This window comes from Trichoderma atroviride, chromosome 1, assembly GCF_020647795.1.
Source record: "Trichoderma atroviride chromosome 1, complete sequence".
Lineage (NCBI taxonomy): Eukaryota > Fungi > Ascomycota > Sordariomycetes > Hypocreales > Hypocreaceae > Trichoderma > Trichoderma atroviride.
Window position 1 is genome coordinate 467789 of NC_089400.1, and position 24185 is coordinate 491973.

The 24185-nt window shown below is 45.6% G+C and overlaps 9 protein-coding genes across 9 annotated transcripts; 6 read left to right on the top strand and 3 right to left on the bottom strand.

Moving 5' to 3' along the window:
• Positions 1-266: 266 nt before the first annotated feature.
• On the bottom strand, positions 267-2091 carry TrAtP1_000184 (uncharacterized protein). Its single transcript, XM_066110477.1, has 2 exons — positions 834-2091; positions 267-780 (listed from the first exon to the last, which is right to left on the bottom strand). The coding sequence occupies exons 1-2, from the start codon at positions 1165-1167 to the stop codon at positions 287-289; spliced, it is 828 nt and encodes a 275-aa protein (XP_065966549.1). The 5' UTR covers positions 1168-2091; the 3' UTR covers positions 267-286.
• Positions 2092-2369: 278 nt separating this feature from the next.
• Positions 2370-2884, top strand: TrAtP1_000185 (uncharacterized protein; the record flags this gene model as incomplete). The annotated part of the gene is made up of 2 exons (XM_066110478.1): positions 2370-2387; positions 2543-2884. 2 exons carry the CDS (start codon positions 2370-2372, stop codon positions 2882-2884), a joined length of 360 nt encoding a protein of 119 aa, XP_065966550.1.
• A 1182-nt stretch (positions 2885-4066) lies between these two features.
• TrAtP1_000186 (uncharacterized protein) lies at positions 4067-5164 on the top strand (the record flags this gene model as incomplete). Its single annotated transcript, XM_014091894.2, has 2 exons — positions 4067-4481; positions 4533-5164. 2 exons carry the CDS (start codon positions 4067-4069, stop codon positions 5162-5164), a joined length of 1047 nt encoding a protein of 348 aa, XP_013947369.2.
• Positions 5165-5288: 124 nt separating this feature from the next.
• TrAtP1_000187 (uncharacterized protein) lies at positions 5289-11325 on the bottom strand. Its single transcript, XM_066110479.1, has 17 exons — positions 10293-11325; positions 10221-10226; positions 9862-10166; positions 9613-9778; positions 9458-9554; positions 8869-9385; positions 8753-8801; positions 8258-8685; positions 7599-8153; positions 7442-7533; positions 7347-7376; positions 7226-7283; positions 6362-7169; positions 6020-6303; positions 5826-5910; positions 5536-5764; positions 5289-5458 (listed from the first exon to the last, which is right to left on the bottom strand). The coding sequence occupies exons 1-17, from the start codon at positions 11185-11187 to the stop codon at positions 5338-5340; spliced, it is 4725 nt and encodes a 1574-aa protein (XP_065966551.1). The 5' UTR covers positions 11188-11325; the 3' UTR covers positions 5289-5337.
• A 1204-nt stretch (positions 11326-12529) lies between these two features.
• Positions 12530-15828, top strand: TrAtP1_000188 (uncharacterized protein). The gene is made up of 7 exons (XM_014091893.2): positions 12530-12860; positions 12914-13021; positions 13092-13211; positions 13299-13538; positions 13613-13694; positions 13781-13982; positions 14105-15828. The coding sequence occupies exons 1-7, from the start codon at positions 12655-12657 to the stop codon at positions 15385-15387; spliced, it is 2241 nt and encodes a 746-aa protein (XP_013947368.2). The 5' UTR covers positions 12530-12654; the 3' UTR covers positions 15388-15828.
• A 250-nt stretch (positions 15829-16078) lies between these two features.
• On the top strand, positions 16079-18353 carry TrAtP1_000189 (uncharacterized protein). The gene is made up of 2 exons (XM_066110480.1): positions 16079-16376; positions 16439-18353. Exons 1-2 carry the CDS (start codon positions 16196-16198, stop codon positions 17980-17982), a joined length of 1725 nt encoding a protein of 574 aa, XP_065966552.1. The 5' UTR covers positions 16079-16195; the 3' UTR covers positions 17983-18353.
• A 197-nt stretch (positions 18354-18550) lies between these two features.
• TrAtP1_000190 (uncharacterized protein) lies at positions 18551-19759 on the top strand. The gene is made up of 2 exons (XM_066110481.1): positions 18551-19194; positions 19247-19759. The coding sequence occupies exons 1-2, from the start codon at positions 18765-18767 to the stop codon at positions 19498-19500; spliced, it is 684 nt and encodes a 227-aa protein (XP_065966553.1). The 5' UTR covers positions 18551-18764; the 3' UTR covers positions 19501-19759.
• Positions 19760-19886: 127 nt separating this feature from the next.
• Positions 19887-20450, bottom strand: TrAtP1_000191 (uncharacterized protein; the record flags this gene model as incomplete). Its single annotated transcript, XM_014091890.2, has 1 exon — positions 19887-20450. One exon carries the CDS (start codon positions 20448-20450, stop codon positions 19887-19889), a length of 564 nt encoding a protein of 187 aa, XP_013947365.2.
• Positions 20451-23008: 2558 nt separating this feature from the next.
• Positions 23009-24038, top strand: TrAtP1_000192 (uncharacterized protein). The gene is made up of 3 exons (XM_014091889.2): positions 23009-23370; positions 23441-23682; positions 23738-24038. The coding sequence occupies exons 1-3, from the start codon at positions 23067-23069 to the stop codon at positions 23981-23983; spliced, it is 792 nt and encodes a 263-aa protein (XP_013947364.1). The 5' UTR covers positions 23009-23066; the 3' UTR covers positions 23984-24038.
• Positions 24039-24185: the final 147 nt, after the last annotated feature.

Consider the following 24185-nt stretch of genomic DNA (forward strand, 5'->3'; position numbering starts at 1 on the left):
CCGTGATGCATAGCGCGGCCTTAGCAGCAACGTGGCGCCGGTACTTGATTTTAAGGCATAACTAGGTGCAATTTCATGTACCTACCGGTGCCCCGCATTAGTGTCTGATTCATAGCGACATCCCGAAACGATGCAGGTTTGAGGAAAGCTGACACAGTTAAATAAGAAATTACCTTGAGTGTTATACAGGGAATCTACAGTACACTTTCGATATAGCCATCTCTTTGTATAATTCTTAAAGGGTTACGTCAATGAATCAAGATCTTACAGAGCAAAATAAAATTTATCATGATTCCTTCTTACTGAAGCTGAGTTCAAGTCGCGTATCTATAAGCTCTGCCAAGTGGTGTTTGACTTGCTCAAGTACAATCTCACGACAGTCTTTCATGACATCTTGCTTTATCTCCTCTATAGTCTCATCGAACCTGTTCTCTTTCTCTGCAAACATATCGTCCACATCGACGTTGAGATGGCTCATGTATTTTCCCACGAGGTCTTCGACCATATTCTCGAGCGCATGGGAATAGATGAAATCATCGAGGAGTTCGCCAACTTGAGTCGCCACCTCTTCTTCTCCGTATTTTCCACGGTTAGTCCCTTCTTCCCCCGATTCTTCACGAATAGCCTCTAGCTCGGCGAGGCGAGATTCCGTTTTGGCAAGGCGAGATTGCGTCTCGGCGAGGCAAGCCTCCATGCGGGCCAAACGAGTCTCCAAGTCTTTTCTCGAGTCGTGTATCACTTCGCCAGAAGCAGACTGTTCGCGTTTACGTTTACGCTTATCTAAAGCTGGGTTAGATACACTGCGGACAACTTTTTATATTTGGCGTGCTCACTTGACGGATATAGCGGTGGTACACTTGCTTCTTTGGAGATGCTTGCAGTAGCTGCGGTTGCATTAAAAACCTCGCCTCCTTTGCCGTAGTATAACGATTTAAGATCAGAGATTTCTTCGTTTGTGCCTGGGCGGCATTGACCATTGGGCGAGAATATAGATGCAGCATGGCCCAAGTTTGACTTGATCGACTCTGGTATGTCGATATTCCCGAGCTGAATGGTGAAATCCTTGACAAGGGATAGCGCTTTCATTAAATTCAGCAGCTGTCCAGATCTTGCTTTAAGCTCAAGGGGATCATCTCTAGGGATAACAAGTGCAGCGTTTCGATCCATGTAGAAATGCAGCGACACGCTGCCCCCGTTGACATCCAACTCAATGGTACGGATGCTGGGAGGTAGTATGAATAGATAGATGGATAGCTTGTTATTGTCTTTCTTTTTTAAGGAAAATTGAGCATGAAAGCTTGAACATGGCCTTGTTGGTGGTTAAAGTGTCCATGCTGATATCAAAAGAGAGACAATCAACGCTCTGCATTTGGCCATTCTCATTTGTCCACGTCGCACTGCTGTTTGGGAAAGAATGTTCGAATTTGCATTTCTCGACTTGTTCTTGTTCTGATTTGCGTTTTGATTTGCACTTGGCTGAAACACACTCGCTTATATGTTCGTGGTCAGAACTATCATGGGTTAGTTAGCATTGAGCTTCAGGCATAATAAGAGGGAACCTAGCTCTAGCATGGATATTATGGAAATAAGCAGTCACTTGAGAAGTAGTGGAAGGTCTCGCCGCTCAGCACCATAACAATATTATCCTCCGAGAAAAGTACTGAACAACGGAGGTGGACAGAGCATGCACTGCAGAAGCGGCGGAATCTCATTTCTCGTCGCTTACGATGCAATTGCAATAAACTTCTCCGCCACGGCCCACAAGAATCCAATTCTTCAACGGGTTCGCAAACCATGTCGAGTAGAATAGGTAGATATCTTGCGTTCAGAGGACCCTCTGGCCGGATATATCATACAGTAGAGTGACAATGGTAATCCTCGCAGGCGGACAGCCTGGCGGAGTTACACAGAAACCATTTCACTAACCAAGGAGGACTAGCAGGTTGGGTAGAAGGATCATCGTCACTTGGGTCGCCTTGAGTGCTCGACGCGCTAGTCGTCACCATGGTAGATTGATAAAGTGAAGCGCGGATGGTAAAGTCTGTGGACAGGATTGAGGTTAGCTCGGAACGGAAGATTTATACTCCTGTGCGAAGGAGGGAAGTCGCTCGTAAATGACAAGCAAGCGGGGAGCGTGGCTTTATACTAGAGCTTCTGCTAATAACTGCTGTACGTTATAGAGCTAGCGGGGCTTAGTCCCTAATCAACCCGTACTTTGTTTTACGCTTTCAGGCCTCGGCAAACTCCCTGCTTGATGCATCTCACTACTACCTACTATTTCTAGTAATAAGCGCACTTCAGATACTTCTAGTATTTGCGTATTTATATCCGGATATTGGGGTGAATCTGCGGTCGCTGCCGCTGACGGCATGGATCCATCCTCGGAGGTATGTCTTGTGGCCATGCAGGACGTGATGGGCGGGACAGCAGACGGTACGCAAAGAGTGCTGGATGGCTGGGAAGGAGCCTTTACGTTTGTCATCTGAGGCCTTGCTAAACAAAGCAGCTTCTTGATAATGTCTAACAGCCCATTCTGTTGAAGGCTGCCAGCTGCCCCAAGCCCTGCCAGGTTCACGGGTATACCTTTCGACTAACTGACACTGGGCCCCCGGTATATGGAACATTTCAAGAGCGCCATTTATATTTGTACCAGACGCTGTCTGGTCTTTCTGAATTACATGAGCGTGGCGTTGTTCACGGAAGCCTTTTATCCGAGTCGCTTCTTCTTCCAACCAAAACATTAGCCAATGACTCGGAGGACAAATCACCAAAACAGGTAGTCATTCTTTTAAATATGGAACAACCGAAAGAGCACAGCCCGAGCATTTGCGTTGCACCTGAACTTTGGCATCCGGAGAAAAAAAATAGATTTGACCAAGATTGATATCTAGGCGCTTGCTGCTTCGTGGTTACACGCTTTCTTGCGGTCATTAAAGGGCACCGCTGTCACCAACGGGCATACTTACCGCATTCTCCAAACTTCTTTGAATACGCGGGCCAAGGAAAAGTACATGAGCAAACCACTTGCAGAACTGCTGCGCTGAATGCTGGCTTGGGATCCGCAAAATCGTCCAAGTTCAAGGACGGCTCTTACACATAGTGTGGAAGCCTATTGTGACGCAGATGAAAGAAGCCGAAGGCAATAGAATGCGAAAACAAGAGGAGAAGATGAATGTTACTGGCGCGAACGACAAGAGAGTCATGGTGCGTTCGCCTGATTTAAATGAGTATGTAGATACATAATACAGGCAGAATAAGGCGCCTTGAGTATCTACCGCCTACACCAACAACTTCACTCTTCAAGATTTTACATACAAAGGCTAGCCTCCACTATGTTGCTCAAACACCTCAACTGGTTCTAAAGCCATCGCGTCCCCGTCTCCGGCGGCTCCATGGGTCTGGGCTTCTACGTCGCTGAGGCGGTCTCCAAGCATAGCGCATTACTATTAACAGCTCCAGTTATCTGATATCACGAAGGAAGTGTGTAAAATATCTTCAAGGTGAAAAGTTGGGTGAGTAAAATGCTACAGGGAAGAGTTGAATAGAAGCTTTACTATAGCAACGTCTCTTAAATGTACCGGGCAAGTCGTAATCCCCGCGAGCGTCTTCCTCTCATCGTCGACATGAACGTCATGTTTAGTTATTATACACCAGTACTGGACAATGCAAGATTGGCCGTGCGTCAGAATTAACCGATTTACTAGGCTGGCCTACATCATAGGCGCTGTGATTCCAAACCTACCTAGACTAATACACATGAATCCTCGGCATCACTAATCAAGTAATGGTCAGCCAAGGTCAGTTTCAGCAGTGTCAGAAAAAAATTACTGAAGCAGACTTTGAAAAGACATCCAAAACACAACAAAAAGAGAATTACACATTCCACATTATTAATGAAGGCTGAGTTTAGCTCAGACTCGGTGGGATAGAATGTCGGTCGCAAAAGAAGAACTTGAAGGGAGAAGAATGATGTACTATAAGTATGGGGCGATGTCCCTGAGACCAAATGTTGACCTCAACAAACGAGACACTGACTTCTTTTATTTGCTTAATTCGCGTCTCTAAGATGGCTCGGTCGTTAAACATTCTTGTACTTGGTGGCGCAGGAGCACAAAACTCCTATGTTGCCCAAGAACTTGCCCAGGCAGGACATAAAGTGCGCATCCTCAGTCGAGATACAGAAAAAGAAGAGCCCAAAAAGTTGGCAGCCTTGGCCGGCGTTGAAGTCGTCAAGGGCGACACTTATGACGAAGAGGTGCTCACATCTGCCTTCAAAGGCATTGATTCTGTCTTTGTGAACACGAATGGCTTCGCAATTGGAGAGAAGAGCGAAATCTATTGGAGTATTCGCATCTACGAAATTGCACTCTGGGCTGGTGTAAAGCACTTCATCTATAGCACTCTGCCATATGTGTCCAAGAAGAGCGGTTTCAATCCCAGATTCCGCGTCCCATTTGTAGATGGAAAAGCCAAATTTGGAGGTATGAGGCCATGCCTGTTAATCAACAGAACATCTACTAAGTCTATATTAGAATATCTCAAGTCTCAGCCGACAGATGTCATGAATTGGAGCCTGTTGGAAAGCGGCCCATACGCTGACGACACCGTTTATCGCCGTGCTCCGAAGCTTGACGAAAAGACTGGCGAGTGGATCTGGAAGTTATTCTTGGGAGAGAGCGGCTGCATGGCGCTCGTATCTCTGAGAGATCTCGCCTGGTTTGCGCGGTACATGTTTGAGAACCCAGAAGAATTCCGCGGAGACCTCTTGAGCGTGGGCATCAAGCACACTTCAGGAGCAGAGCTCGCTTCCGCACTTACAGCAGTCACGGGGAAGCCGTCAAGATACGTTCCAATGACTGAAGAGGAGTTTCGCCAGTACTTTCCGCTTATCAAAATGGGTGTGGCCCATTCGCCAGGATACGATGACCCTACGCTTTGGACGCCGCAAAGCATGTTTTATAACTGGTTCATGGTCTGGACGAATAGTGTTGGTAACACGGGGTTGTGGACGAGGGACTACCAGCGCTTGGATAAGATTAAGCCAGACCGCATCAAAACTGTTGAGGAATGGATGAGATCTGTTGGCTATGATCCTGAGAAATCTGAAAAGTCTGTACTGAAGAGCGGTTATACCTTGGCTGGCATTGGGGAGGTTGTCGGATAGTAATGATACACTGTGGAAATGGTCCTCCAACACTATAGGTCTGTTATTCAACACCCCAGTTGAAGATTCCTAAGGACATGTCAGTCTAAACTTGAAAACTATTGAATTACAAGCTGTATTCAAAAGTAGCAGTAGTAGCAGTAGTAGCAGTAGTAGCAGTAGTTAACATAAATCTACACTCTAGTAGCGCCTAAATGCGGACACGTTCCGGTCAACCTAATCGAACCCCTGTTCCAATATTTGTTATACAGCCATGCAATCGGAAATATAGTACTGAAAAAGCTGGTACCCGCACTGTCCGTTTACCATGTGTTAGCTCTAGAATCAGGTCTGCAGAGTGTGAAAGACATTTGAACCCTGATTTCACATACCGTCTGTTCTCGTACATCATGTCAAAAGCGGTGAGACTCCGAGTCACTATGTTGTCTAGAGTAGTCCGGACAAACTCTTCCCATTCGGTTTGTAAGTCTGGTATCGTGACAGCTTGGCCCTGTCGCGCGTAAAAAGTATTGAAGGCACCCATGTGGTCGTACATGGCCTCATATGAAGCGCAAAACATATCCCACACTTCTTTTGTGTTGAAATAATTGAATATCATGCCTATTTTGTTTAGTTTTTGCTAATCAGACGGTAAAGGGCCTTTGAATAAATCTGTACTCACCCACTTCCTTTGCTACTAAGAGCTGTTCTTGCTGAGTTTGCAATTTGTAATTATCATCGATTACAATTCTGTGCCCTTGAAACATCTGTAAAAATGAAAATTAGATGGCAGTTCAGGAATGGGAGAAAAAAAAAAAAAAAAAAAAAAAAAAAAAAATAGCGGTCATATTTGCAATTAGGCGAGAATTTCCTTACTCTTCCTTTCCTCCCATTAAGCCTCGCGAGCATAATGGTGAGGCGGTCCTGGTGCTGTTGACTGCCCAGCTCTGTCAAGAGAAGCTGAGGAAATGCTGCGCTCCCTAGCACTCCGTTACGCAATATCTGGAAATCTGGGACAACCTTGTTTACCCAGGCCTTGGTCACGGCACATGGCATCTTGGGTGTTGAGTAGACAAATTGGTCCAGGTCATTTAACCGGCCCTTGTCCAGCCAATTGGTAAAGAAGTTGCTGATCAACTGCGCCTCAAAAGGGTGCTCGGCTGTAGCAACATATTAGTGAAACAAATCTTGACCGTTACAAACGAAGCATATACGTACTTTGATAAAGCGACCTTTGCCGATTGTACCCTCCGAGACTATTGGGTATATATGTCACGTCCGCAGGCTGCACCTTGCCTACTGCCCAGCTTTGGCAAATTCCTGATGTGTTGCCCCAGTACCTCGATACTGCATCAAATTTCCCTCCATCCCACTGCGTATTAGGGTTTTCCGGAAATGATGGATAGTTGTATGGCGCGTTTAGTCCAAAGGGGACTTTGCAAACCGAAATTCGCTTCTTTGTTATATTTATTACCGGATTTGCAGGCTGCCGTGGAGATAGTGATTGTCCATCATCGACAAATGTATCATTCATTATCTCGCATTTGAGTTCAGAAAGGTCTTCTTGTCTTTTTGAAATGGAAGAGGTGCCCAGCCACGCGCCAGTGAGCGGTTCACATACGTCAATGTCGCAAGGAGACATATCCAGCATATTGGGCCACGTAACGTCCAGAGAAACGCATCCGCAACATTCGCTTACCTCTTCTTCATAACAAGTCTGACAATCTCTACAATCAAATTTAGGTTTCGAGCTGTCGAATGTGATGAGGTCCTGAGCATCTACAAAATAAATGCTCGGTTCCGCTGGGGAGTAAGGGCTGTATTGCCATGGGTTAATCTGCCCGAATCCTCGAGGACCAAGAGACTGCTTCTTGCATTCAAGGCAATCGGCATCCGGATACATATGATCGAGTGGTATATCCGTTTTCTCATGTGATAGGTTTCCGCTATCAGCGGTGTGTATATCGCGGCGTTTTTTTGAACTGTCCGCTGCTGGGTAGCAAACTTGGCCTCGAGAGGGTATTTGCTAGCTACATTAGTACAAAAGCCAATAAAAGCTCATATAGATGCAGGTAGTCTCACTCGATCATATGCGAGATTTGCTGTCAAGGCGTTGGAATCATTCCAACCAAGAGATTCTCTGAAGAGATATCAGTTTAAATGCTTCAATACTTCGTAATCATACGTAGATGACATCACTTACCCTTTTTCCACTGTTTGATAAACATTTGTACTTGAGTCCAAAAACTGTAAGCTTCAACTTCGTTGTAGTATTGGGTTGCAAGAATTATAACTCACATGACCTCGTAGTCAGAACATGCAAATTCAGGGTGGTCCGCACTTCCTGGAGAGAAAGTAAAGATTTCCATGGTGTTATACACCAGATTCATCTATATTCAATTAGCACCTTGTCTAGGATAGGCTTTAGTTGTCTGGAATTAAGTGATCGGTATACCTTTGGTAGATCAAAGTCCCATCTGAATAAGTCACCGAAGACAAAAAATTCCAACTTCAACCCAAAAATGAGATTAGTACCGATAGCAATGTGGCCTCCGTCATTAGAAGTGCCGTATAGGATGTCGTTTTCAGGAATAGATATTTTATTCTGCTGGCGTTTGTCATTGTACGCCTCATTGGGTAGATTTTCAGGAGGCGGAAAGTTTGCCTGAAAATCTCCAAGATCCGTGATAATGCGAGTAGTCAGCCGTCCGTTGAATGAAGCCACACTGTTCTCAAAATCGTTACCGGTCGACCCATTGAAAGTGGCCATTTGATAAGTGAGTTGATAATATGGGTTAAGCGAAATCCTCCCCCCAGATTTTGGAGTATTGATTGTATGCCCTTTTAGGTTAACGAGATTATCATCGCTAATGGCTGGGTTGCCTTTTCCTGCTTTAGAGATATCAATGTCCCCAATGCCACCAATGCCATATGTTAGATCTGTTTGCCCCCTTGCTTTGAGAAAGCCATGCGCTTGATGAACATCAAATTTGTTGTCCTTGAGTGTTGCCTATCAAAACAAAGAGTCAGTATTAAATTTATTCTCCTAATATCGTAGCACCAACAAACATTGCTCATCAAGCAATATCTGTAATAATGGGACAAAGGGCTTACAATCATAGAGAAACCAAACCAAAATTGTGCATCAATCTTGCCTTGAACAAATGCACCAAAGCCTTCTGCATAGGTAGAGTTACCTATAGAGCAGTCGCCCGCGGACTGCCAGAAAACCGGCGCGCTCACATCTTCTTGAATCTGCGTAGCGTCTGTGGGAGACCAATCGAATTCGATGGTTTCAAATGCTGTGTTCCAATCTTCTGTTGTTGGAGCGAAGAACCGACTCTCCAAATTGTTCAAATCTCTAGATTGTATGCCTGGTGCGTTGACAAGATGGTTCCAATAGCCGGGGACGTTAGAGTAATCCAATCGAAATCTCGTGTTGTCTGAGTCTCTGCGCATAAGTCCAAGGTTGAAGTCAAACGAAAAATCATATACGGGAGAAGGGGGAATCCCGTCTCTGATGCCCAAAGGTACTGATTGGTCTGGCATATCTCTATCGATTAGTCATAACTCAAAATTTCTGAGATTTTTCCATAGTTAGTTACTCACCTGGTGAGATATTCAGAGAAATAGCTCTAGCAAACGAATTTGGGGCGCACTTTAGTCATTTTGAATCAGTAAACTCCAACACCGTTTTACGAAACAGTAAGACGTTATGAACCTACGTTGTCCGGCATTTCAACAATGGTTCCTTCAACGCCACGTTCAAGTATTCGGAAGCAGCCTTCCAAGTCATCGCTCAGACAGGTTACTCTTGCGCTTTGAACTTTATGTTCTGGCTGATCTCGAACATTTGAAGGACAGTCAAGGAAGGTAAATGGTTCCGGTTCACCTTTCCTTTTCTTCAGATTTGTGACAACGTGAGAGTCTCCCGCAACCAGAAAAAAGCCGAACGGTCCAGATGCGGGACTAACATCATGCAAATCCCCACCACTGCCAAATGTGACGAGGCCGTATGAAGGCTGTGAGTCAGAGGATGGAAGGTCTTCTGAGGGGAACAAATACTTCAGATCAACAAGTGAAAAGGCGCTATCAGCTCCAGTCTCTCCACTGGCTCCTGAGATGGCTCTGAGGGCGTTCAGTTTGCTGTCGTCGAGATCAACCGCCCAAACCATAAGTCCCGAAAGGCCTATCTTACTGGCATAATCGATTTTTGCTTGGAAGGTGATATCATCATCAAAGCTACATACTCTCTGTATCAGCTAAACGCTCGCAGGGCCTATCTGGACTGGACTTTTTGAGATAATAACTTACGAAACCCAGCTGTTGTTACCATATACCAAGTATCTCACAGCGGCCTCTTTATCCAGATATGAAGCCGCACCGGTCTGATCAAGTATCGTCTGGATTTCTACCAGTTATTGTTAGCTTAAGATTCATCTTCCACCAAGCACTGAAATCTCGTGTACCTCGATATGACAAAATGCCTGCCGTATCAGTACACGGACCCGCATCTCCTGGGCCTCCAAATGGACAGCCAGGCTTCCAGCAAGATGACGACTTCAAGTTGAAGGTTCGACCATAAAAGGCAAGACCCAGTACAATGTTGGATGGATCTATTTCAGCTCTCCAGAACTATTCGTATCAAATGGTTAGTAATCCGATATTTAGTAAAGGACAGATGTAGTAGATGCGGTAAAATGAGGGGAAAACTATACCAAATCCAAAGCCAAGTCAATCTCAGTTAGATTAGTGTGAGCAAGAACTTGGGAACCTATTGGATTTGTACTATCCCAGACCCCATGAAGGTCATATGACATGAGATTGATCCAATCAACATATGATGCCATGCTTTTAATGTCAAAGTGCCGCAAGTACCAATACGATGTTGGGGCTGTAAATGTGACAATGTAACTATGGCCACTGCTGGCTATAGCTGCTCGCAACTCTTTCAACAGCGCAACATAATTAGCAGCGTCTGCGTCACTGCCACCTCGATCGTCGGCCCCGGGATATTCCCAATCTGTAGATTACAGTCAGCCAGCGTAATATAATCTGTCTTAGAGTGTGAGCTTACCAAAATCTGTTACTCTAGATTAGTTGAATTGCTACCTTGAATAACCAATAAAAAGTATCTAGGGTTACTTACCAACACCATCGTAGCCATACTCTGAGAGAAAACCTAGCAGATTCTGAATGAATGTCGCGCGATTTGCTGACGAAGACGTCATTGTAGGGAAAACGCTGCGCCAAGGGCCAGGATCGCTGAAGGCCCATCCTCCCAAAGAGATGACGATTTTGAGATTTGGATTTCTGGCTTTGAGGTTACCCAAATTGCGGTACAAATCTGAAGATACTCCATCCATATTTGTAATACGAAAGTCGTGGCTAATGTATCCAAAAGCAATATTAAGGTGGGTTAAATAATTAACGGGAATCTCGCCAACAGCCATTGTACCACACGGGTGTTGAGAATTCCAGGCTTCCCAATAACCAATAATCCTTTGCTGTACATTTGTGGAAGGTCCGGAAGGCTTGGGCTGCTGGCAGTTAGACTGGCAGCCTTTGCCACAAAAGTCTGAAGTAGTTCCGCAAAAGCCAAACTCAGAGCAACAGACGTTCAGAGGGCAAGGGGATCCAGGTGTATGAGCAAACTGGCCGCAATCAGCTGTAGCATTGCAGTTCGATTGGCAGCCCTTGCCACAGTACGTAGGGCCAAAACCACACCAGCCGCTATCACCACAGCAAGCTCCGTTATAGCATGGCTTGTTTGGTCCGCATGTATAGTCTCCCTGGCCCGCAGCCGGTGTATCTACCGAAGTTTCATGCTCAATAATTGCTGCATGAAAACGAGATGATAGATGTCGATGAGATAGACCCTGATCATTTGCACTGCGTTGCACTGGCTCTATGTGAAGGTTACTATGACGGAGATGTTGAGCGAGGGCGAAGACTGGTGATGCCAGGAATAAAACACAAGTGAAGAGGGCAGTGAATGTTATGGCGGAAATGTTTACCCGTGGCCGTGGCCTCGGCGACAACATAGTAATATCCTTGATGCTCAATATTCAAGTGAGATACGACGACTAGTAAGGATATAGCTTCAGCGTGTAAGAAATAGAGGAAGTCAAGGCCTATTATACTATGATAAACACGACTGTATCATGGCATAGCACACAGTAAGAACCGGGCCATATTATCATGTACTTATCAAGATCTTGGTGCCATAAATAGCCGTTTACAAGGTCTCCCGTGTCATTCCTTCTTACCCTTTGGAAAATTCTATCCTCATGGTCGAAATTAGGTCACAGTCCTCGGCTAAGCTATTTTTTGACACAAATCCCCAATCAAGTATATCCACGACCCACTCCGAGAAGACTTGCCTAGTAAATCACTTGGGAAGTCCGGAGAGCCGAGAAGCACAGAGGTGTAAGAATTACTGATCTCGGGCTAGGAGAACGGCCCATCCATGCGAGTTGTCGGAAATTACAGGTGACGAAGCCTCCATCTGCATCAGCAGCAAAAGTGTAGGGCCAACAGACGGATAAATTACCACATGGAGGACACACGTCTGGGCCGTTGTGACTCTGACTCGAACTCGTCTCATTCATTGGGCGTACATTTGCTCATACCTACCCACTCGTGTGGCATCTGATGTCGGTTGAACCAACGCAGGGGAACATCGCACTAGTAGCGTCGCCCCAGCTCAAGCTGATAATGCTGGAGGGATGGTACGGGATACGCCTTTTAAGCGTCCAATTAACATATTAAGTTTCATAATATCGTTAATTCTCTAGTGGAGCGTCAGCGGATACATACTGTAACAGTGACCTTCAAAGGCTTGTTCTACTTCTTCATTTTGAATCCGTTTGTCGCTTAATCACGTCATGAACTAGACATGTACAGCATATGGTTGCTCATGTCTTCTTTCAACGTCTTTGCCGCTTTTCCAAAGTTCCAGCGCTGTATATTAGTGGGTATTCGATATCTTCACGGACCTGCTCTGCCGTCTACAAGCTCCACACAGTCAGGGCTTTTGGGCATTCGGCATCCTCCATCGGTATAGTCCACTACCTAGGTAGGTACCTAACTAAAACTAGTGTATGCAACGACATTGAGCGTTCAACCAACAGCACCGAGCAAACCACCGAGCCTACGAGAGTCTTCCCGCTGCCACCCGTCGAATGTGGAAAAGTGCTGAAAAATTCTTGCCTAAAAACAGAAATGAATGCGACCCTGTGTTGGGGGGTTCAAATATTTCATGTAATGAGGAAATGAGATGGGAGAAGAAAAAAATTCTCATTAGTCGACCCAATTTAACGACTCCGGCATCCTAGGCGATGGATGGCATCGAACAACATGTGCAATACCGCAGCTTATCAGATGATATAGCCTACTAAAACAGAAATCTGTGACCTAATCTTGATATTCGCTTCTACGTGCTTCATTCACCTCCTAGATAGCTATTTCACTCTTACTCTTGGTGAAAATTCCTGATCACGAATGTGGCAATGAAGCTGTTAACTTTCAGTCAACTCTTTTTCGTGGGGATACAGGCATCAAAGCTAGGCGTACCCCAGCCTGCGCAGAGAGATCAAGTCAATTGCCAACTCTATGCCGTCCAGCCAAACGATAACTGCATTGATATCAGCAGCAAAAATAATATCACCTATGCCCAACTGCTCTCTTGGAATCCTTCACTCAGCTCTACATGCTCGTATGTTTGACTTTATTCGAATACCTGCCGCTGTACTAATACGACGAAATCAGTAACCTTGCGAGCTTGAACTCAAGTAGCATCTGTGTCAGTAATCCTAAAGGCACATTTTCTATTTCAAGTAATACCGTTGGGGCAACCGATATTGCTACTACAACTGCGTAAGTCATCTCAAGAATTCCTCCGGGATAGCTGTACCACGTCTTGTATTAAGACTGACATATTTAATAGCCCAGTTCCATCTCCAACCTTGGACCAGACAACATCTAGATGCGCAAAGTATTATCAAGTCTCTGACGGCGACGATTGCTCCCACTTGACTGCACAATTTGCAATTACACTGAAGGATTTGTAAACCATCCAGCCCGTGGCCCTCAATTGCTCATCCTGTTTCTATCCAAATTTACAAGGAGCTAACTTTACCTTTGCCTTGATTAGCATCTTTTTGAATTCTGAAGTTTGGCAAAATTGCACAAATCTGGAATTGGGTTATTACTACTGCGTTGAGCCGGTCGGATACATCTCTACCTACCCAGGGTATTTACCTACGGCTACAACGAAACCATTCAACCAAACTAGTGCGACGTCTCTGCCATATGATGGGGATCCATGGGCCAGATTCTCTTCAAACTCCTCAGTGATACCTATTGCAAATGGCACACGCGTAGATTGTTATTCGTAAGGATATATAGCTCAATTTTCTTTTTGTTTATCGTGCGCAATCACTAATCATGTTGATGATGCTACGACAGGTACGTCTATGTAAAGAACCTCACGGAAAACTTATTTGCAGATTGTTGGAGTATGGCGAGCATGTATGAAATTACACGTGAAGTGAGTACCTATGCATTGAGAACTGACTCGAGTGCCTGGTGCATTCTAAATTGCGATTGAGGCAAAGCTGATAAAGTTACCACTAGGAGCTGGTACTATGGAATCCTTCCCTTGGCAATGATGGCTCTTCAGGGTCAAATCTCTCAGGCGCTGAAGCTAGTCAAGTTGCATCATCGATAGCAATTCCGACTACTGCTCCAAGCTCAATCACCACCAATCTTTATACCTATCCGTGTACAGTTGCCGCTAATATTTCGTACTGCGTCGCCTTGGTTTCTTCGACTGGTGGTAAGTTAGAATGAGGTTGATAGTGGGAATTGTGGCTATGGGGCGATGGCTGCATTTGTTCTTATTTTTTTCTTCTACATATAGACATACTCGATTCATCATGCTAACATGTATATCTATAGCTCTACCTACGAATACGGCACCCCCAGGGCCTCACGCTTCTGGAGAGATATCTAATTGTACGGCATGGTTTGCACCCGAAGCCTACGATACGTGCAAATCAATCTTGGACATATTTGAGATGTCGTTTGCAAACTTCTACAAAATGAACCCCTCGGTTGGCCCAGATTGCTCTGGCCTTGCCGTGGGAACGAACTATTGTGTATCAACGTATCCTAATGGTGAGGATCCGAATGATGATTGGGATGGAGACGACAGCATCCCATCTATTTCGCCCACTGGAATTATAACGCCTACACCAACTCAGAGTGGCATGGTTAGTAATTGCAACAAATTTTACGACGTCCACTCCAACGATGGCTGTTCAGCCATTGCAAGCAGCCAGCATGTCGATCTAAGTTCTCTTTACAAATGGAACCCGGCCATTAAGACCGACTGCTCTGGTCTTCAAGCAAGTGTTTACGTCTGCATCGGAATTTTAACGACATCCATGTCCACCACATCCAAACTGCCCACCACTACGTCTAAGCCATCTACCACCTCTAAACCACCCACTGGCATTATAACACCTACACCCACTCAAAGCGGTATGGTCAAGAACTGTAATAAATTTTACGATGTGCACTCGGGAGACGGCTGTTCGGCGATTGCAAGTAGCCAAAAGGTCAACCTTAGTTCATTCTACCTATGGAATCCAGCTGTCAAGACGGATTGCTCTGGCCTTCAGGCCAGCGTATTTGTCTGTATCGGAACTTTAACGACATCCATGTCCACCACCACATCCAAACTACCCACCACTACATCTAAGCCATCTACTACCTCTAAACCACCCACTGGCATTATAACACCTACACCCACTCAAAACGGTATGGTCAAGAACTGTAATAAATTTTACGATGTGCACTCGGGAGACGGCTGTTCGGCGATTGCAAGCAGCCAAAAGGTTAACCTCAGTTCATTCTACCTATGGAATCCAGCTGTCAAGACGGATTGCTCTGGTCTTCAGGCCAGCGTATTTGTCTGTGTTGGCACAGCGACAACTACAACAGCTGCCGGCATAACAACCCCTACGCCCACCCAGAGCGGCATGGTGAGCGGTTGTAACAAATTCTACGACGTCCACGCCGGGGATGGCTGTTCCGCAATTGCAAGCAGTCAAAAAATAGCTCTATCTTCGCTGTATAAGTGGAATCCGGCTGTGAAGACGGATTGCTCTGGCCTTCAAGCGAGTGTATACATATGCATCGGTGTGGGAAATGCTGCCGCTGCTCGTGTTACAGGATGAATAGTTTGCAAAAAGGCATTTTCGCAAAGTAGAAGGCCATGGATATACAAATGCTTATTTGAGATCTCAGCAGCAGCCTCAGACGTGTTATTCTCTGGATCTGACTGTTTCATATTATACATGTATATACCTGGCGGTCATTATGTTCTACCACTGACTACTACTAATAGTCAACGGGAGATTGATGAGAATGCAAGCGTACTACCCAGCCGGTTATACCGTTGCCATATAAGATATGGGCACTGGGTTTTAATAATTAGAATTACTAGTACCTGGGTACAGGTACTAGTAGTTTCAGACAGTGTACGTATGCGGACAGAAATTCCCATGGAATGTGATATCAGTTACATGTACACTAGTTTCTGAAGGTACAAGTGTTAGCTCCCAAGCGGTTTGCAAAAAAAAAGGGACCGCAAAATGAATAACCACATACAAATTGGCAACAAGCGCATACTTTTGTGAAAAAGTTTGCCAGCGTATGTATGTGTATAGTTACCGTCTTGTGTGTTCGAAATCTTCGGATTCCCTGTTTTTTTGCAGACCGCTTGGCTCCATACACACACATGCATCTTAAGTTACATGTAGGTAGGAACCTTTAGTAGGTACCTAGTAGGTAGCGCATGGATGCCTGCCTATAGGTATATAATCAGCCTATAGCCCCCCAAAAACTCCCCGCTACCAGCACTGCATTCCCGCCACAAGCATTGATCAATCTCAATTTAGTACAAGCTCAATGCCTTCCTCATTATTCTGCTAATATCCCAGCAACCGCTCGAAAATTCCCCTGACTCTCCTCACTGACGCACCAATGGGAAGCGGCTCATCAAAATCTGTACATCACCAGGCCATACGAGATCGCGAAGATGATAACCCTTTGTCAGAAGCCGCCTTAGCTAGGAGAGCCGAGGACATACGCCGCTATCGGTTTCCCATTGAGTCGCCAGTCGACAAAGTTATCCCATTCGAGTACACGGCCTCCATATCGCCAGGTGCGTTTCCTATTCCCCCAACCAACAAAAACGCCTGCCAATCAATGACAATTGCACTGTAGATTCTCCTCCTCTTTTACCCACGCTGCCCCCCGAGCTCATTGGGAATCTAGTGAGCCTTCTAGACAACCGCTCAATCAAGAATCTACGCTTGACTTGCAGGCATTTCAGCGCCATCAAGTTACGCATCAGCCGTGTCTTTCTCTCTGCAAACCCACTCAATATTCGCGTTCTTCGCTCTATTGCCGACCATGATGTGTATCGCCAGGGCATTGTCGAGCTTATTTATGACGATGCGCGCTTATACCATTCCCGTACTGATCAAGGCGACAATGCGCTTGTCAGAGACACAAATTGGGTGGATTTTGATAGGCCAATGACGACGTTGGAGTGGTTCCAGGGAGAACGGGATCTGAATCTCGGTGATTTAGAGCACCGCGAAAGCACAGACGAGCCAAATCGCCCCAAAGATCTTAGAGTATATCGTCAAGTACATGCCGAATTATCGCTAGAAGAATCATGGGCTTATTACCAAGAGTTACTACGTCAGCAAGACGACGTCATTGCTCGTGGAGCTGACGTTGAAGCTTTTCGATATGCCTTGCAGCAGTTTCCCGCCCTGCAAACAGTCACGGTTACACCAGCTGCTCACGGGTGGCTATTCACTCCGCTCTACGAGACTCCCATGATCCGGGCTTTCCCCTATGGATTCAATTATCCAATTCCACGCGGCTGGCCAGTTACTCGTTGTGGAGAAAATAGCGAAAGACTCGCGCCATGGGAAGAGTCAAAAACGCGGTGGCGCGGCTATTGCCTACTTACAAAGGTTTTGGCTCAGGAACGACAGCATCATCGCGTCTCTGAACTTCGCATTGACTCTCACCTTCTTCAATCCGGCCTTAGTTGCCGCCTCTTCGAGCAGTCATCCCAGGAGTATTTAGATTTCATCACTTGCCTCCAACACCCCAATATGAAAAAGTTGCATCTGTCCCTTTATGTGGACTTTCATTGGACAGCTTTTCGCCGCAACCTCTTGCGAAACGCCTTGGCAAAAACTTCACAGCTAGAGCATTTCAGCCTAGAAACTGGCATGGACCATACCAGCTACGATCCCAACGATGATGACAACCATGCATGGCCGCCAGGATTGAAAGCGTTTCTTCCTGTTAATTGCTGGACAGGGCTACAGCATTTTCGGTTATGGAACGTTCCAGTGAATTCCACTGATTTGATCTCAACTCTCTCACAGCTCCCTGCATTACAGTCACTTGAACTGGGGTTTTTATTCTTACAACCTGGAACCCAGCATGAGTTACTCGAAAAAATGCGCGACACTCTGCGTTGGCATGAGCGACTCACGCATCCCAAAATCAGATTTGCTGTACCTATTCCCTTTGATCTTGTTCAAGGGCGCGCCATTTGGATTGACGAAGAAGTTGAGAAGTTCTTGTATCGTGGTGGCGAGAACCCCTTTGAGGATATAGGATACGATGAGGTTTGCTATGATATGGGAGTTATAAAAGATGCATACGATCCAGAGTACGAGAGGCCTTGTATACATCCTAGAAAGCGAGTGGAGCTTCTGCAGAGCAATGCATATAATTGAAAGCAGAAAAACTTGATCAAATGACGCTGATTGAAACGAGTGTTCTAGTTGACGTCCCGATGAACTCTGAGGCAAAGAGTGCTACATACTACTATCATTACTAGTAGTTGAATCATAGATGGCAGATCGTGGAGGCCCCTATTTGCGCCGCCGCTCTTCTCGTTAGGACTGTTAGTAGCGTCGATACAGATAACACTGCAAACCGAACCTACCCAACGAGTAATGCAATGAACTCATCAATAGCTCAAAATACACCCATGGATGATATACACTCCTTATTAGACGGAGTCAGGTCTCCTATTGGGTCATGCTCTCCTTTGCTACTAGACTTGACCTATTTTTCTATACTGTATTCAATAGTTTATATCTTTAAAAAAAAAAAAAAACATGGCTATACCTAGAGCTTCAAAACTTTTTTCTCGTTGGTTTCTCATAATATATGACAGCTTAGGACGAGTGCTTAGTTGTATCAGACCGTGGCTCAGCATGGGTAGCTAGGCAACACTGCCTTTGTTGCCCTAGCGCCCAAGAAAATCCCTGTTCAGGATTTAGCGGCCTTAGCTACAGCTCAGTATGCAACTTCGCTATGTTGAACAAGCCGTGATTCCGAGGCCAATATGAATGAGTGAAGGACACTGTGTCCTAAATAATATCAGCTACTTGTGTATACACTATGGCAATAACACTTATAGACTACACACACTCCCTCTGGGTGGAAGTGAAATCTTATCGGATCGCAAGCTCTGCATTATCGCCAAGTCCAAGGTTAATCTCAAAAGAAAATGGCTACATATAAGCTTGTGCCCAATTGCACGGTAGACGATGCCGTCGGTCTGGCAAATTCCAACATGGCAGCTTTTTACGGCGAGCCTTGGTGGAACATGAATTGGGACAAGCCACTCGATGCAATTATCGAATCTGCTACAGCCAGAATGCCCACCAATCTCCTGAAAGACAGAGACGCAAGACGGCACCAGAAAGTCATCGACACGGCAACTGGCCAGGTTGTCGGTTATGCTCGATGGATACTACCGGCATCGCATGCAGATTCCTGGCTTGAGGCCCAAGTCCCAGACGTGAATGAGCAGGATAAGGCTCGCTTCCAGGCAGCCTACGAGGCAGCCGACTGGGCCATCCGACCCGAGGTTGAGAATTCGGATGATCTCGTTACTGAGCAATTCCATAAGCATGCCCCTAAAGGGCCTTATATAAGTAAGTACTATCCCATTCTTTCTTCAAATATTTGTCGCTAAAGGGAGAATAGAGCTCGATTACCTGGGAGTGCATCCCGACCATCATCGCCGAGGGATCGGCAGCATGCTTGTCAAGTCTGGTGTAGAACAAGGCAATCAACTAGGAATCGACCTGTATATGATGGCCATGGGGCAGAAAGCAGTCGACATGTATACGAAACAGGGCTTTGAGGAGCTGGATAGTCTAAAACAAGACATGGCTCAATGGGGCCGCCAGGGGAGTTACGATACTTGGATCTTGGTAAAGCATCCCGAGATCAAGTAATACGGTGCCTCTAGTCACAAATTCGCGACTTCTCTGAGAAGCTTCCATCTCTCTTTATCATCAATTGTATTCAAACTAAGCCTAAATCACCCTTAATGAGCCGTACAATTTAGCGCTGTATATCTCCTATGTACCCCAAAATGCTACTTGTGTCTTCGAAGCAAGTAAGTTTCTTATGCAAAGGTGGTAAGAAAGATAAGACATATTTGGTAGTTTCGGTTCAATGTAATAGAAGAAAATCGCAGTATCTAGACAAAGTACATTAAAACCGTAGACTATAGATAGACTTTCCTTCTCCGCCTGTCCATTGTTTTCTACTTCAAGATCTTTCGGCACAACCTCCGGTCTTCCCACAATCTCTTAATCAATTTTTCTTTTGACGGATTTCATTCCTTGCATGCGTGTTTCGAATCCTCTTTCGCCGGCTCAATAAGAGCTATTGTTGAGCCCTTAAAGAAACCGACTGAAATGATCTGCCCAAAAAGGTTATTGCTTGCGTCCTGAACCGGGTAACTAGGACCCAATAGTCCCATAAATCTTGCTGCGTATACCAGGACATCTCGGTCACTACCCTGCAGTCGCACTACCCAAGAGCTTGGTCTTCGAGTCCCTTGGATGCGGTCATCGTCAGGAGTTATAGCTGTGACATGCATAGGGTCGTCGTCAAGTCCGGCACATTTGCTCTCGTTATCGGGTGAGATAGCGAAGGGAATCGATTCTTTATCATCGCTTGCCACAGATGAAACCGAGTCATCCGAGCCGTTGGAGGTTTTTTCTTCTTCTTCTTCTTCTTCTTCTTCATCGTCATCATCATCTTGGTCGTCTTCGATGTCGTGATCGATAATATGAACCTCATTTTCAGATGATTGGTCCAAATATGATGTGTAACAATGCGATCCATGTACATTTTGCGTAGAATACACGCGGAATGTATTGTCGTTCCAGTCCATATTCAACAAAGTCTAAGCCCTTCAATAATACTCGAGTATTGCTATTCAATGACACTGTGGCCAAGAATATTGTACCAAAGTTTAACAGCGCAAGTTGACTATATGTAGCAGACGAAGCTAGTGCGAGTGTCTTTTATCCCTTTATCAGAGATGGAATCACAACTGTTTGTAGACAATACTGGGAAATTTTGTCTATCGCGGCTTTATTTATCTAGAGGAGAAGTCGAGGACAAGGCCTGTTATATATACACCTCTATATGATCCATGCAGATGGTGTAATCCAGTATTGCCTTGTCTGCAAGTAGCATTTTGAACATGCACATCATACTGTTTGTCTAATGATTGAGAAGCTAACCTGCCCTTTGATCACCAGCCGATGCATACGTTGGCGCTGTTCTTTACTTGTACGACAAGGTTTACTCTCTTTGATGATACTGCAGGAGACTTTACCATCTTCGGCTGCCTGGCTTCTCCCATTTTTTGGTCATTGACCTGCGACTCTAATTGTGACTTCTTTGTTGGATCATGTTCGTGGGCTTTGGATGTTCTTCGACCCACTTCAAGTCATGACGGCACAATGTGCAACTATGGTAATCTGTTCATACTACCAATTGGCTCAAGGACTATGTAATGTCATTGCTTTGTAAACTTCTTTCAACAACATGTAACCAGATGAACTATTGCATGGCCAAGAAAAGAATTGCATCGTTCAAGCAGTAGGTATAGTTCTCGCTCTGCCGCTAGTACTAATCTTTGTTCTCAGGATCGAGACAAATGACTTGTACTAAGCTGATCGGTACACCCTTGTCATAATAAGGAGGCACACGCTGAACCAACGAACATTAGACGGTAGATGTCGGTTTGGGCTCGCTGTAATGTACTAACCTCCATCTTGCAAACGTCAACCTCAAACCTAAAGGCTGCCTCACAGATAGTGTACCTTGTACTATAAAGGACCCAAGGTGCTATACCTTTATCAACGACAAAGAAGATCTTTCGGATTTGTCTCGCTGCTATGTTTTTACTTAGATACAAATAGCTTCGCTGCCATCGCTACAATCACCAACTTATACACCACTTCTGACCCTCTTTGTTCTTTGGCAAAGTCCAGCCACGACGTGCCTGGACCTCTGGTCAATGAAATGCCGCTAACTTTGGGCACAGAAAGCAGTTCTAGCTCAGCAAGTTCTTCCAGTTTCACAAGATCGACGTTGCGCGTAACAACTACTATTGCCTCTTCGTACACGTTTTTTCCTGAGCTCAAACCCCGTTAGCTATTGTTTCACGACATTGACACCATCAGGACACGCAAATAGGGTCGAATAGGAATAGGCAGTGCCATGATTAATGCCCCAATGCATGCAACCCACTCGCCAGGCTGACTTTCCTACTCGAGGGACACGGCGAAATGGCAGCCAATGAGTTTGATAAGGCTTTTGGCTTCTCGAATATTCCAGATAGCGAGGGGGCTCAGCTCCCATCTCTCGATATATCCAAATCTGTAGAGTTTCACACATCTTCACGATGCACAATTCCATGGAGCTGAGAGGCGAGGCCAGCCACAATGTTGATGTCGCTCCTGTAAACTGATATCAGGTATTTTCTTAGTGGCCATTTTGGCTTTACTACCAAAAAAAAAGCTACCGATTCTATGAACTCAAAGGGTATGGCAATCTAATCTGAATAGCTGTAGTCAAGTGTATCCAGTTTGAGGAAAGAAACAAAGCAGGTCAGATTGGAAAGCAGAGTATCGATGGACGCTATAGCCTATAGGGTTGGCCAGAGGGAGAAAATGATGATAGCACGTCTCCAACATAGCAGGTATCCAATGAGCCCTGATTCATCACGTTTTGTATTACGAAGTTGGAATGCTCAATGATACAAATTGTCCACCGAAAGCCAACCAGCTCACTGACCGGACAAACGTATGTGGCGTTGGCTTCGGTGGTCTTGGAGTTGTTAATAGACACTCTGTAAAAATCCCGCGAGCGGTTTAGTGGTCAAAAGTTTACCAGTAGACATCGAGATACTACCTTGACAAATCCGTCTGATAATTCAGCCGCACCATTTACAGCCAAGTCAATAGCTCGTCGATTTGGACCCCGAATAATGCGTTGAATAGCCACCAATCCCAGGACGAGCCCGAAACTTCAAGCCTCATGCAGACAGGGATTTCCTTTTTCCATTTCCGGAATAGTCTCCGGATCTGACATTGAGCATCGGTCCCACCAGAGGCTAGTGCAGGCAGGGGTCTCTTCTTTCCTTTTCTGTCACGCTAATCCACCCGCTTTTACGTAGAAGCAGTCAACGATGTGTGAATAGTTACGAAAAGCGTCTAGAAATACGTTGTTTCACAAAATTCTGCCTCGCAAATGGGTAGATTTAATAATAAATTGTGGTCAATGCTCACCTGACAAATACAAATGTCCGTAGATCAGTGAGTCAATCGACCAAGAGAGATGGAGCCTCCTGGACGAAGAAGGAGCTGGAACTACACCATCTGCGTCTATAAAGACAAGACGACGCCTCTGAAATATCCTGATCCAATCTCTACATCCAGCAACAACTTTCATCTTCTTTACAACATTCGCCTCTATTTTTCTTGACACACCCAAAATGTCCAACACTGACTCCCTCTCTCTGGCCGGCAAGATTGCCATCGTCACAGGCTCCGGCAAAGAGAACGGCATCGGAGCTGCTATTGCCCTCGCCCTCGCTCGCAACGGCGCACGTGTGGCCATCAACTATGTCTCTGAAGCTACCGCTCCTCGAGCAGCAAAAGTCGCGGCCAGCATTGAAGCAGTTGCAGGCAAGGACAGCGTTGTGGTGATTCAACAAGACATTACCACGCCAGAGGGAACAAAGAAGCTAGTTGCTGAAGCTATCAATGCTTTCGGGGTCGATCGTATTGATATTCTTGGTAAGCACTGGGCATTTGATACTTTCGTTGCATATTCCAAGCATTTCACTAATTTCTTGTGCTCTTGTAGTAAACAACGCCGCCTGGGCTGCAAGGGAGCCTGTCTTGACCGCATCGCAGGAAAGCGTCCAAAAAACTTTTGATGCCTGTGTTTTGGGCCCGCTGTATCTCATTCAGGCTACGGTGCCCCATATGCCTCAAGGCGGAAGGGTCATCAATGTCGGAAGCGTGGCTTCAAAGCTGGGTATCGAGCCCGTGTATGGAGCCGCAAAGGCAGCCATGGATGCTCTGACTTATAGTCTCGCAAGAGATGTAAGTGCCAAAATCTTCCCCATTCCAATTGATAAAGACTAATAGCCATGTCTAGCTGGGAAGCGATGGCAAACGCATTACCATCAATACGGTCATGCCAGGTCCTGTGCTTACCGACTCCTTGCCGCCGACTCCCGAATTCGAAATGCTCAAAGACACGCTGTTGAACATGACTAGGGCTGAGAGGAGATTTGGGACTGTTGAGGATATTGCAGATTCAGTGCTGCTTCTTGCCAATGAGAAGAGCCGGTGGATCACTGGAGAGAGCATTTCTGTCAGCGGCGGTATCGTGGGCAACTAGTTATGTGTAGTCTCTTTATACTTGCATGAGCTCAAATGGGCCAATCACATCGGACTTTAATATCGATTAGAGAGTTCAGTGATTGCAACACTTAATTATTGATCCTAACTGGCTCCAAGTTTTGTCTTTATGCTGCTTCTTGTGGCGGTTCCATCGTGCTAGTTTGTCTGACCGGCCCCCGATCCGACGAGTGGAGCAGCCC